The sequence below is a fragment of the Prunus dulcis genome, chromosome 4 (assembly GCF_902201215.1).
Source record: "Prunus dulcis chromosome 4, ALMONDv2, whole genome shotgun sequence".
NCBI classification, from domain to species: domain Eukaryota; kingdom Viridiplantae; phylum Streptophyta; class Magnoliopsida; order Rosales; family Rosaceae; genus Prunus; species Prunus dulcis.
In genome coordinates, this window is record NC_047653.1 from 16751180 (window position 1) to 16766046 (window position 14867).

The window sequence follows — 14867 nt, forward strand, 5'->3', positions numbered from 1 at the left end:
TGAAAGAACACATCTAATATACATATATGTATATATTTGTGCAACCCCACAATGACTGGTTAAAATAGTAGACTTTAATTGATTAACATTTTATAATCCACAAGTAGCATCTGGAAGAAAATTAAAAGCATAAACATCCAGCCTGCTATCCTGAATAAAGTAACATGTCTCTCTCAAAGATGATTGCAGAGATTGCTATAAAAGGGTTAGCTCTCACACACTTTTAAAGCAACCCACTTACAAACAAGTTCTAAGAAGTGCAATTTCTGGCAATCAGAGCTGAATTGCCAGAAAACGATGAAATTCTCGGAGCAGCCGGGGCATCAGCCTTTAATGTTTTATGCTGTGGCATTGTGCCTCTTAGCCACAAGTGTTCTTGCCAATAACCCTTACACTTATTCTTCACCTCCACCACCTAATCATGCGCAACATTACTACAATTACCCCCCACCAAAGCACTCTGTTCACCCACCATACCGTTACAAGTCACCCCCACCACCAAAGTATGTGAAGTCCCCACCATACCACTACAAGTCACCACCACCTCCACACTATCACCATAAGTCTCCACCTCCATACCACTACAAGTCACCACCTCCACCATCCCCTTCACCTCCTCCTCCTTATGTCTACAAGTCTCCACCACCTCCGTCACCGTCACCTCCTCCTCCATACGTCTATAAATCTCCACCACCACCATCTCCATCACCGCCGCCTCCATACGTGTACAAATCTCCACCTCCACCATCCCCATCACCTCCTCCTCCTTACGTCTACAAGTCACCACCACCTCCATCACCATCACCGCCCCCACCTTATGTCTACAAGTCACCACCACCACCATCACCTTCACCTCCTCCTCCCTATGTCTACAAGTCCCCACCACCTCCATCTCCATCACCTCCTCCACCCTACATCTATAAATCACCACCACCTCCATCACCTTCACCTCCTCCTCCCTATGTTTACAAGTCACCACCACCTCCATCACCTTCACCTCCTCCTCCATACGTCTATAAATCTCCACCACCACCATCTCCGTCCCCACCTCCTCCTTATGTGTACAAATCTCCACCACCACCATCTCCATCACCGCCGCCTCCATACGTGTACAAATCTCCACCTCCACCATCCCCATCACCTCCTCCTCCTTACGTCTACAAGTCACCACCACCTCCATCACCATCACCGCCCCCACCTTATGTCTACAAGTCACCACCACCACCATCACCTTCACCTCCTCCTCCCTATGTCTACAAGTCCCCACCACCTCCATCTCCATCACCTCCTCCACCCTACATCTATAAATCACCACCACCTCCATCACCTTCACCTCCTCCTCCTTATGTCTACAAGTCACCACCTCCTCCTTCTCCTTCACCTCCTCCTCCTTATGTCTACAAGTCACCACCTCCACCATCACCTTCCCCTCCACCTCCTTACCACTACAAATCACCTCCACCACCATCAAAGTCTCCACCACCTCCATACCATTATAAATCTCCACCTCCACCTTCACCATCACCACCACCTCCTTACCACTACAAGTCTCCACCACCACCATCCCCATCACCTCCCCCTCCATACATCTACAGCTCACCTCCTCCTCCATTGAAGTCTCCACCACCTCCTGCATATTACTACAGGTCACCTCCACCTCCACAGCACCACTAAGCTTACGGTAACAGCCACTTGAATCATTCAGAATAAGTACTGCCTTTGGATTTTAATTCGATACCATTTTTTTAGCTTTGTTCTTTTCACAAACAAGTGTGCTGGTGAATAATAAGGGTCTAGCAGAACCCTTCTTGTAATCTGTTGTGAGCACTTATTGTATTACTTCTTGAAAGAGATTAATTGAATCAAATGAAAGTGAAGAACATTAATTTCATGTACTTGTTAATCTAGTATATGCCCCTATGACTTTTGGGTTAATTAGTTCTGTGCTTCTTTGTTGAAAAGTTAATGCATGATAATGCATATCACTTTATCATCGTTATTAAATAGTAAACATGCATGCATTTTATAATAGATTTGGTACCTGGATGTTTCAAGTTGTAACCAAAGCTCAATTGGCCAGATACGAAATCAAATTTAAGAAATGTTAATCTGATAGTTGACGTCACTTACTGTTTATGTGCATATGTTTGGGAAACATTACTGCAATTGAGTGGACAGAGATATGTTTATGTCCATTGGGCCTACTCTCGGAACTTAGCTGGCATGAACAAATTAATAGTTGACTACTGGGCACTTAAACATAACCAAATTTTTTTAGAGGCTATTGATTTTGAGTAGGAATCCCCGTTGGGTCCGGTCCCAGGCTTAACTGGGAAGATTTCGGGGTAAAATTAGAGGCTGGTATGCGAATCTCCAAATTTTTAAAATTCCCTGTCAAGGATGGTATTGTCACTACAAAAAAAAAAAAAGTAGCAACAGTCACTATTATTTAGTGACATTTGCTGGGGCGATTAAAGGCTTTAGTCACCGAAAAAGTCTTTTTTGGTGACTTCAAAAATGCCTTTTGTAACTAAAGCCTTTAGTCACCCCAACAAATATCACCAAATAATGGTCACCGTTGCCACTTTCGTTTTTTTGGGGTGTTATCCCCTTCTCCAAACCCGGTCTAATAAGGGAAATATTTATTTGGGTACAAAAACACTTTTGGCCACTAGGGATAGAGTTGAAAACGATTTTGGACATGGATCCGTTGTCCCTATTTTTCATGTCCCTCCATGTCCCTTTTCTAATTTCTTGACAAGTGTCCACCTACTTAACCCCAAACTAATACTGTTAATTTGTAATAAAATATTTAAAAACCATAAAAACTAAAATAGAAAAACAAAAACCAAGCAGACACCACAACCCCGCCCCACCTCAGCAGCCCCACTGAGCCTCTCCCATCTTCACCATCGGCGAAGCATCCCCTTCTTATTTGTCTCTCTTTCCTTCTTCTATCTCACTGCCTTTCCTGAATTTGTTCCTCTTTCCCTCCTCTTTCGTGGTGTGGGTGTGACGAGGAATAGTGTTTCTAAGCAATAATAGTCTTAATCTCAAAGTTTAAGTCATAGTGTTTCTAAGCAATAATAGTCTTAAGTCACCATTGAATTCTACGAGGGTTTAGATCAAATCGGCATCAACAAAAATTAACAAATAATATTTCAAGGGTTGTGTGACTTGCAACACTTCGCAGAAAAATTTGGGACAAAATTCAAAGAGGAGAGAGAGATATATATATATATATATATATATATACACACACAGAGAGTTTCTATTGAGGTATCTCTCAAATAAGGTTATTTGAGGAATACCCCTTGTAGGCCCCACTCTGAATTGTATTTCACTAATCCAAACAGTCTATTTTGTCGATACTCATTCAAAGATCATCTCTACAAAAAATTACTTGAATCCGATATCATTTGACCACTCAATTGAGTTATTGAAATTTTAGTACTTTTTTGAAGTACCGTGTTCATGGATTTTGTAAGACAGAATTGGATATCGAAACGGTTTCCGATTTGTCTAATTTTTTGTAAGGATGATCTATGAATGAAGACCTAAAAAATAGATGGTTTGGATCATTGGGAAAAATATTGTAGGGTACCCTAAAGGGCGTCCCTCAAATTTTATTTGAGGGATCCCTCAATAGAAGGGGATATATATATATATATATATATACAAAGAGCTTTCAGATTGTTGGGCCCACTCCAAATTGTATTTCACTAATCCAAGTTCTCTATTTTGTAGATATTCATTCAAAGATTATCTCTACAAAAATCACTTGAATCCAATATCATTTGACCACTCAATTGAGTTATTGAAATTTTAGTACTTTCTTGAAGCACCGTGTTCATTGATTTTGTAAGACACAATTGGATATCAAAACGGTTTTCGATTTGTCTAATTTTTTGTAAGGATGATCTATGAATGAAGACCTAAAAAATAGATGGTTTGGATCATTGAAAAAATAGACTGGGGATTGTACCTTACGAATTTTTTTTAAAGAAGGGTCTTCAGTAAGGGCATTCGGCAGGCTGTTGTTTAATCAAAGAAGGGTGTCCCTTCGGTACCTTTGGTCATGATGACATTATTAGGAGTCTAAACCAGCGGTTTTAGTATTTCCTCTTCAGCAATTGGTGGGCTATACTTTACTAGTTCTCCAATATCGAATGTGCGAGGTTGATTATGATATAGGGCAAAAACAAACATACCTTACAAGTGAAATCACATAGTAATAAACTGGAATTGAAGTTCTTTTCTATTTTTTTCCTCCCTTTGGGAAGGATAATCTCTTTAAATTGTACGCAGATGTGTACAAAATGAGTGGTTTTTGTATTGTCTAAAACTGAGAAGGGAAATATTTTTGCCTATCTTTTTGGCTCCTTTTTGTGTCTTCTTATTTGTCGAGGATAATAGAAGGGTTGTGTTAGATGAGCATCGATCCACGACAATGTCAACTTAGGCGGTGACCTCTTTGTTGGAATCGAGAGTCCCTTTTTTGTTTTGGTTAGAATGAAAACAAAGTCTGCAGTCGATATATACGTTTAACTAAGTTTCCCTTGTTTTTCTTTCTTTGCATTTGTTTTTCTTGCTCACCGACTAATACGTACAAACATGCATAAGACTTTCAATCTAAATTTCAAACTTTTCTAGAAGTAGAGAGAGAGATAGTATATATATATTGAGCCACCACTTGCCAAGTCTAATGACACACAAGTAGGACACACACATTAAATACAAGCTTGACCTTAAATTTTTCTTCCCTCTTACACACAGGGGCCGATTGAGTGAAAATAAAAATAAAAAATTGATTTAGAGAGACCAAAATATTAAAGAAAATTTGATATTTCTCAAAATTTTCAAAGTCTAATATATATATTTTTATTAAATATATGTAATGTAGTTGATGTAATTAACTTACTAGAAATCTATATAAACAAACTTTTGATGTTGTGAAACCTGTTTTTTAATTTATTTTTTTAATAGAAATGTTAATTATATTCATAAATTAGGCACAAAAATTATAATTTGCAGGGCAGTACAAGTATTCACAAATAATTAATACAAAGATGGAAGCCTAGTAAGCGCGCAAAGTTAATCCAGATACATAGAAAGACACAGTACCAATAACATCAAACGTACAAGGTGTATCTCCACTAATTAATAGCCACATAATACTAAAGAAATTTTTGCATAAAAGCTGCAAGGCTGCATAAGACAGACATGAACCACAGTGCGTAAAACTACCAACACAACTGCAACTTTTAAACTCTCGCAAGTAAAAATTACAAATAAAACCTAGACTACATACAAACACCCAACTTACAAAAGTTGATGAAATTATTACAACTCAAGAATATATAAACACACAACAAGTGAGTAAAAGTTGCTAAGCCACTAAGCCACCTTGTATGTCTCTAAATTTGGCAACGAAACCACCAGCGCATTGCTACTTCATCGTCACCAAAGATTCCAATGAAAGCCAAATCACAAGGCTGGTTTTTTTTTTTTTTTTTTTTTTTTTAATTTGCCGAGAAAAACTTAGGTTGGTTTTATTACTAGAGAATTCAAATGGCACAATTGCTTTTCAGGTTCTCCATCTTAATTTGTAATAGAAGTAACACATTTAAAAGATTTATTTTTCTAGCTCTCATAGATATGGATGAGGTGAAACCAGCCAAAAAGTTCCTCTGTCACACGCTAAACTGAATATCTTTAAACCTTATTACTCTAGGTTGGTAAAAGAATTTTCTCTTTTTAATTCTTTGGTGCAACTCGATCTCTTCTTTATAGTTTTTTAAGTGATGTAATAATCTATATTATTATTTAAGAGTCGATCACTTTTGACAAAGTGCCAAGTTGCCAACTATGCTCCTATTTACATTACATTGAATAAAGAAAAAGATAATATAGTGAGGATAGAATAGTTATTATCAGTTATTCTAAAATAAAATAAAATAAAACAAACTAAAATTATCCATATGTTTTTCCCACTATTTTTTTATCACTATTTCTTATTATCTACTTCTCGACCAATAATTGTCTCACATACAAAGCATTCTAGTAATAGTAATAGTAATATAAGGACTAATGAACTAATGCAAAAACATTAAGGGCCCTTAATTGAGTTCGGCAATTCAAATCCAAAAATTCAATTGGCAAAGTACAATGTGTTTATTTATTTGGGTTAAATATTTTTTTGGTCACTGAATTTTACACGAAAATTCAATTTGGTCACTGAGAAAAAAATTTAGCCAAATTGGTCACTTATTTTCCGAAGTATACAATTTATTGATATTCTGTTATCTTTCATTAATTGCAGTTTTTTTTTTTAAAAAAAAGGAATCACCTTCAGTCTTCTTCCTTTATCAACAAGTTATGGTATTGTGCTATTAGAGTTCAGCAAATTGGGGGAAATCTTGGGTTGAAATAAAAATCGTGAGGTATGAGGAAAATCAAAAGACCAAACCAAATTAAAATGAAATCAACAACTTACTAATATATTTTGGTGCTCTATCACATTGATTGTGTCTCCTTGTCATCCGAAGTCACAATACATTTCTCACTCAATCGATTCAGGCTTCAATATAATACCCAATTAGTCGTGACCTTATATCTCATCATTTCGATTTCAACCCAAAATTTCCCCCCATCTTTAAAACTCTTATAGCACAATAACCTAACTTGTTGAGTTAGCGAGTTAGAGGAAGAAGACTTGAACGTGCTTCCTGGAAATATAAAAATAAAAACTGCACTTAATGGAAGTTAACAGTAGATAACGAAATGTCTAAATTGTGAACTTTTAGAAACACTGTGATCAATCTGACTAAATTTTTTTCTGAGTGACTAAATTGAATTTCCGTATAATGACCAAAAAGATAGTTAACCCTATTTATTTTTATGAAGCAAAACTCTAATGTTAATGGATGAAAGCTTTACACCTTTTAATTAGCTAAGCACTTTTGATAATCCAGCAAAGTATTTTTCATAATGGGTCAAAGTGTTCAGTTACATGCAAGCTAGCGTTCGAACTTTACCTTTTTTTACCATATATATTTATTATTTCTTCACTAGTTGCTGGAGAAAAGACCAACCCTTCTCATTTTCACTCTCCAGCCGTACAACACTTACCTACCACACGGTTTGACTTGTCCATGGCCTTCATGAAAGATCAAAGTTGAAAAATCTTTGTGGGAACCCAAAATCACTGGTTGAAGCATGTGAGTTCAACTGATCGGCATTTCAAAATCTCAAAGTCACATTTGGTAGAAAACTTAAAGCATCAATCCAGCCAATTATGCTGAATAAGCAAACATGTCTTATTCAAAGATGATGTCAAAGATTGCTATAAAAGGGATAGCTTTCTCACCATTTCCAACCACCTCACTCACAAAACAAGTTCTAAGAACTACAATTTGTGGCAGAAATGAGAACCTCAGGACAGCTGAGGCATTGCCCTACAATGTTTTATGCCTTGGCATTGTGCCTCTTGGCCACAAGTGTGCTTGCCACTACGCCTTATACTTATTCTTCACCACCTCCACCAAAGCACTTGGAGACCCCTCCAACCCATTACAAGTCCCCCCCACCACCAAAGTACGTAAAACATCCACCACCTCCATCACCATCACCCCCGCCACCCTATTATAAGTCTCCACCACCACCTTCTCATTCGCCGCCTCCTCCTTATGTGCACAAATCTCCTCCACCACCCACTCACTCACCACCTCCACCATATGCTTACAAGTCACCACCTCCCCCTTCTAAATCACCACCTCCTCCATATGTCCACAAATCTCCTCCTTATGTCCACAAGTCACCACCTCCACCATCATATTCTCCTCCACCTCCTTACCACTACAAGTCACCACCACCACCATCTCCATCACCTCCCCCTCCATACCACTACAACTCTCCTCCTCCTCCAGTGAAGTCACCTCCACCTCCCCAATATCACTACAAATCACCTCCACCTCCAAAACACTACTAAGCTTTATGGGATTTTAGCGACCTGAACCAGTCCAAATAAGTTCTTCGTTTCGATGTTCCAGCGGTATCACTTCTTTTTCTAGCTTTGTTCTATTCGCAGACAAGTGTGTTTGTGAATAATAAAGGTCTGACAGAACCCTTCGTGTATTCTGTCGTAAGAACTCACTGTATCAATTAGTTTATTTTCCTTCTCCTTCTAAAGAAATGAAAGCAAAGAGTATTTCATATACGTACTTGTTTTTATGTAGTTCCTATGCTATTACATAAGCCTTTTGGATCAATAAAATTATGTGTTTCTTCGTGGAAAAGTTGAAGTGCGATAATGTATCACTTCATCAAACATCATAGATAGTTTGGATCTACACGAAAATCCATGAGATTCTATTTTGGGTGACACTTTATAGAGTCCATTTTGTATTTTAGGTTGACAATCTGAATCGTCTATTTCTGAAGTCCCATGAAAGGATCATCATTGCAAAAGATAGTCAAATTCGAAATTAGTAAAACATCTAACATTTAGCTAATATTTTGCAATGATAAATGAATAGTGGGGAGTGCTCGCACAAAGTCTCCATAAATAGTATTATTTGAGAAAAACCTCCAATTGAAAGGGACGTTAAAATAAAAGGAAAAAAAAGAGTTTGTCAATCAAAACGCAAAAAAGTGCTTATTTATTACCCATTCAGTTAGCTAGAGTAGTGAGTCCGTTTTCTTACACTCAAGTTGGACCTCATTCCCTATAAATTAGATTAATTTAAGGTAATTTAGACTATTCGCTTATATAAAAAAGAAAAAGATGATTATTGAAGGTTTGAGGAAGATTTTTGTACTTGTAATATTGTAAAACAATCAGTGTTTTAAATAATTAAATAAAAGTGACCATTTTGTAAAAGATTTAATTAAAGCTCTCATGTAGCAATTTGAGTCCTCCGAGCTAAAATATATTACAATCTTATCCTTATTTGGGCATGCTCTAGGCACTTTGCTGCCGTGTAGTCGAAAACAGAGCAGAAGCATTCTTACATGAATTTTGTGCATATAGTTTTAATGAGATTATACTTAACACACGAGAATATTAAAGAGACCCTAGATAAGTTGTACTTTCAACTATGTGACTTCATATGTTTGTAAAGTTGAAAAGAGGATTTGAATTATTGCTTGGTTCCGTGTCTTACATCGAAAAAGCCTAATTACTACACCTAATTAAAAATTGATGGGTAAAGAGTCGCACTAAAGTTGCCCGCCTTTTTGTTTTTCGGTAAAAAAATGTCTTATATATCTATAATTTGTAGCTCAAATGATTATCAATTATTTTATATGAAGCCGAAAAAAGCACGTACTCGCCTCAATCCAAAACATTTTTTAGTTAAATTTTAGACCAAGCACTTACTACCTTACGTACCCGCCTCAGTCAGAAATTGTACACTACATCTTTATGAAAGCGCAAGAATTATATAATGCAGAATGTAACTGGGGATGTAATAGACAGACTATCATGAGCTCAAAGTTTTGGATTTCTGGTTTGACTAGTCCAATAATGAGTATGAAAACGATTTCATTTTCTTCTCTGCACATAGCTGTAAAACAATAACTGTTTTTATTACGTATACTGGCTATGGAAAATATTTGAGATATTTAGTGATATACCCATTTCTAGCACTAATATTATAAATAAACCATACACAATTGAATTCCTATAAACAAACCCAAAAAAAACCCAAAAAATGATAGCTAGCCTTATTGAATTTAATATTGATTATTAAATTACTTTGATGCCCTATTGAGTGCTTTGGGTATTTTTATGAGATTTTGGAGTTGGGCTTGTTTTAAGAAATTGATGGCAGTTTTGTAATTTATAAGAAGTTAAAAGCTTTTTTGTTATGTTGTAAATGGGCTTTGGGTGTGTTTTTAAAGTCCATTTTATATAGGGTATTTTTATAATTTGGGCCCCGATATTGGGTATAATAGTGAATCTCCCAAAATATTATTCTATTTATATAAAATATGTTTGTGTGTATATATATATATTAAGGGATAAGCATCCCAGTCCCATTCAGGACAATGCACGTCAACTTAGGCGGTGACCTCTCAAATAAAATCAAAGTCTATAGCTGTATAAGTTTATAAACTCCCTTTTTTCCTTTGGTTTCATTTTCTTCCTCACCTACTAAAACAAACACATGCATAATCCTTGAATATATATTTAACTTATCTACAAGTATCTTTCAAAGCCACCACTTGCTTGACAAGTCAGTCGAGAGACAAATACATTTAGGGGGTGATTTAATCTCTCTATAGAATAAGAGTACGTAATTCTTTAGTTGACAGCTTCTCGGTAAGTGTTAATTGCACTTTTAAACCCCTTGTATGACCCAAATTACACATATGTCAAATTTAATTTTTACAAATGCATTCTTTTTGTCCGTTTCATCTAATAATTTTTTATAGCTTTTTTTTTTATGGGAGATTCACTATAATACCCAATATAGGAGTTCAAATTATAAAAAAACCCATATATGAAATGGACTTTAGAAACACACTCAAAACTCATTTACAACATAACAAAAAGGCTTTACTTCTTTTAAATTACAAAACTGTCATTGATATCTTAAAACAAACCAAATCCAAAAACCTCATAAAAAAAAGCCCAAAACACTCAATGGGGCATCAAAGTAATTTAATAATTAAAATTAAATTCAATAGGGTTAGCTATCATTTTTTGGATTTTTTTGGGTATGTTTATATGATTAAATATCTTCTTTCTTTTATCAAAATAATAATAATAATTAGTTGTAGTTAATCCAATGGGCCATGCATATGAATATGAATGCTTGGAAAATGCAAAAGTTTCTTGGTCAGAAAATTATCATGGTTGAGATGCAAAGCCATGTTCAAAATGAACCAAATAAAGAGGATAGTAGAATAATATGAACCCTAAAACATTTCTCTCAATCATCTCTTTCTAAGAGGCACTGTGTGTTTCCGGAGGGAAGAGGAGGCCACTCATCCTCCTCTCTCCCTCTCTCTCATTCCCTCCTTCTTCCTTTATCCCCTTTCTCATCTTCTGGAGTTAGGATTTTAGTTGGGGGAGGTTATTTGTGCCTAGATCAATTTTGGATCTTGGTTTTTACCCAGATCTGCTTGGATATGTGGTTTAGTGGTTAGATCTATTTTGGTTCTTGGTTGCAATCTCGGTGGTATTCTCTGTCGCCAAGGCAGCAGCGACGCCTGTAGTGGAGAAGGCAGAAGCGGTGATAGTGGCTCTATTGGCTTTTGGTCACTGTGTGTTTGTTGTTTTCTTGTTTTGTAATAATTATATCAACTCTTTGTGAGTTGGATGTTGACTGTTTTAGTCTCTACTTGTTTTTTGTACTTGGTAGATTTGGGCGCTACAATTCATGTCTGGTTTGTTCAGCATACACCTTTTATGCCTAAATTTCTCTGGACTTATGTGGCATGTATTTGGATTAACTATGTGTGGTTACTATGCTTCCATATTTGTATTACCCCTTTGTGGGTATTTGTATTTTCCTTTGTGTTTAATGGTCTTTATGACTAATTTATGAATACAATTATTGCTTTTCTCTAATTAATAAAATGTTAGTTGTAAAGTAAAGCAGTTCCACGTTTGGTAAACAATACTTTTAAAGTGTTGTGAGTATAAAAAAAAGTGTCAACCCATTTGGTAAATTCTAATATAAAACTATTGAAGTTGTGGATAATGACTAAATGGACATGATGTTGAAAGTGTGCTAATCAAGTGGTGAAGTTGGAGGTGGAGGTGGTGGTGATATATAGTGGTGGTAGTGATGAATTTTTAGATGGCTGTGACATAATGCTTAGTGTTACATGGGTAATTTTTCGCTCAATAAACACCCTTGTAATGGCACTATATGCACCACGCAGTCTCAGCCAATCCTCAAGCACACACAACCACAAGGCACAACAATCTGTACAAGGCAAAATCTTTTCTTACACAAAGACATGGAAATTAAAACTCGTGCAAAGACACTAGTAGATGTGCACACGCTTTGTTGTCTTACCTCTTTGCCTTGGCATGTCTACTCTAAGGCATTAAAGAAAACTAATGTAGCTGACTACCCCAACTGCCGTGGTTGACATCCCCCCCGCGTCTGCCAAGCATTGCCTTCGCCACATGGTGAACTCTATGCACGCCACACACTAAACTAAACACATGTAATCTGCCAAGTGTTGTTTTCGAGACAAGTGCCTTGCACTCCAGTTGCAAGCTAAGTCCAATACACGCACACTAAGTGAAGCTGCGCTGCCACACTTTTCCATGGCATTCGCCCAATGCCATGTCTATAAGGTTCGAGGGCCTTGCAAGGGTCTTACACTAGGTACCAGTTATGATCTTATAGCCATGGCTAACAAGTTAAACACACGCCAAATTGTGATAGGTAGTGGTGTTACACCATGAGTAAGAATGGATTGTGTAATTTGTCTTAAAAACTGTCAAATCATATAAAGACGAACACGAGGAAGGTCACCGTTCCAAAGAGAAAGAAAAGGATACAGGAAGGAGCCAGCAACCATCTAACTCCACCGTAGCGCGCATCACCCTCCAGCTACTACGACAATGAAGAACCCAAGACTTCATAGTTTGAACAAGCTAAATATGCTTTGGTAGAAACTGACTCCCTATTTAGATGCTTCTCTATTGTTATCAAACACAAGGGTCTGGATCCCGCTCTACCATACCTGGAGCGGTATATTGATAACATTTCACCATTCATATTTGTCAAACAAATTAGGGCAAATATTCAGTTATGCTAAGATATGCTTATATTTTTATTCTTCTCTAATATAGAGGTATTTATACAAATACAAAGATGTGTTAACCTTAAATAAAATAGGAAATATACCTAAATTACAATAGAAAATAAATCTTTATTACAATAGGACTAAATAATAATTGATAAGTAATCAAAATTTTAATGAAATAAGGAACTAAAATTCTAATTAAGTAAGGACTCGCCAACACTCTCCCTCAAGTTGGGCAAAGATAATTCGCACACCCAACTTGACAAGCGAGTCGCAGAACACCATACTTGAGTAGCACCAATTTTAGAGAAGGTCTTTTCGTCTACCACGAGTGAAACAAGTGACAAACTAAAGCAAAGTTCACTACGGAAACACAAGAGCAAACCCTAAAAAATAGGGCACATAGCAGAACACAGAAACCCTGTGAGTACGGCAATAGGTAAGGCTGAACACAGAAACCCTGTGAGCACGGGAGTAGATAAGGCAGAACACAGAAACTCTGTGAGCACAGTAATATGTAAGGCAGAACACAAACCCTGTGAGCACGAGAGTAGATAAGGCAGAACATAGAAACCCTATGAACACGGCAGTAGGTTAGACATAATATAGAAACCCTGTGAGCATGACAGTAGGTAAGGCAGAACAAAGACAAAGGGTAAGGCCACAACAACAACAACGACAATGACCACATCAACGGAAAGCCAAGCAAGCAAAGGCAACATCAATGGTGGCAACGTCGACTATAACAGAAACACACCAGCAAAGGCATGAGCACCAATACTGGCACCATAATAGGCAAGAGCAACAGTACTGGTACCAAACAACAGCAATACAAGGCACTGGCACTGGCACCAGCAAGACAAGGCAGGGCAAACAACTGTGAGAAAGGGTTGACACGGACAATTAGCAATGATAGATAGGTAGGTGAATTGCAATGGAATAGATGAGCAGCCGTGTCACTTCCCCTCGAATCTGATGATGTATGAGAGTCGAGATTTGGAGAAAGTGACACCCAAATAAGCAAGAGACAAAGGCCAGCTAGGAGAAGGTTCGGCGAGCGGTGACGAGGCTTGGGGAGGTTTGAGATGGCTCGATGAGTGATGACGAAGCTCATGGAGGAAAGAGATTAGGCCATCAATGGCCAAGGGGCGTGTTGCCCATATGGTATACATTTAAAAGAGAGGCTGTGCGGTGAGCACAAGAGACTGAAACTGACATGGGCTTAATATGATTTTAACATAAAGCAAGCTCATAGAGAGATGAAAAGTAAGAGAAAAAAGGCAGCAGCAGGCATAGGTAGAGAAAAAGAAAGGTAATGACTCAACATAAACACGGCAAGGACAGAGACAAGGGTGAAATTGCAAAAAGGTGCAGTTATGGCTAAGGCAGAAGAAATATATGTTGATTATTAAGGAAAGGAGAAACGGGGATTTACAACAAGATGAAGACCCATGATGGGTTAGGAATGAGGAACGGCAACGACTCTCAATTTGTCAGAGGATATCACAAGTTAGTAACTTGGCTCTAATACCATGTCAAACAAAGTAGGGCAAATATTCAGTTATGCTAAGATACGCTCATATTATTATTCTTCTCCAATATGGGAGGTATTTATACAAGTACCAAGATGTGTTAACCCTAAATAAAATAGGAAATATACCTAAATTACAATAGAAAATAAATCTTTATTACAATAGGATTAAATAATAATTGGTAAGTAATCAAAATTTTAATGAAATAAGGAACCAAAATTCTAATTAAGTAAGAACTCGCCAACAATATCGATGTACATATTATACAACATGCGCGATTCATATGGAGAACATGGCGACATTCATATTGACAAAATATCAATAATATGGATGACACATATCGAGCATCCCACTCCAACTACAGTGGAGCGGCATACCCTTATGAAGGGCCATATAATATTTATATTTTATATGGTCATTGGAAAAAAATTTGCAGGGTACCATTAAAGGCATTCCTAAAAAAAAATATTATTTGAAGGATCCCTCAATAGAGGACTATATATATACAGTGGCGGACCCAATCAAGGACAATTGTGGCCAGCTGCCCACACTTACAAAAAA

General features: G+C 37.0%; 1 protein-coding gene across 1 annotated transcript; it reads left to right on the forward strand.

Annotated features, from left to right (window-relative positions):
* Positions 1-255: 255 nt before the first annotated feature.
* LOC117626078 (extensin-2-like) lies at positions 256-8218 on the forward strand. Its single transcript, XM_034357722.1, has 2 exons — positions 256-1657; positions 7515-8218. Exons 1-2 carry the CDS (start codon positions 298-300, stop codon positions 7988-7990), a joined length of 1836 nt encoding a protein of 611 aa, XP_034213613.1. The 5' UTR covers positions 256-297; the 3' UTR covers positions 7991-8218.
* Positions 8219-14867: the final 6649 nt, after the last annotated feature.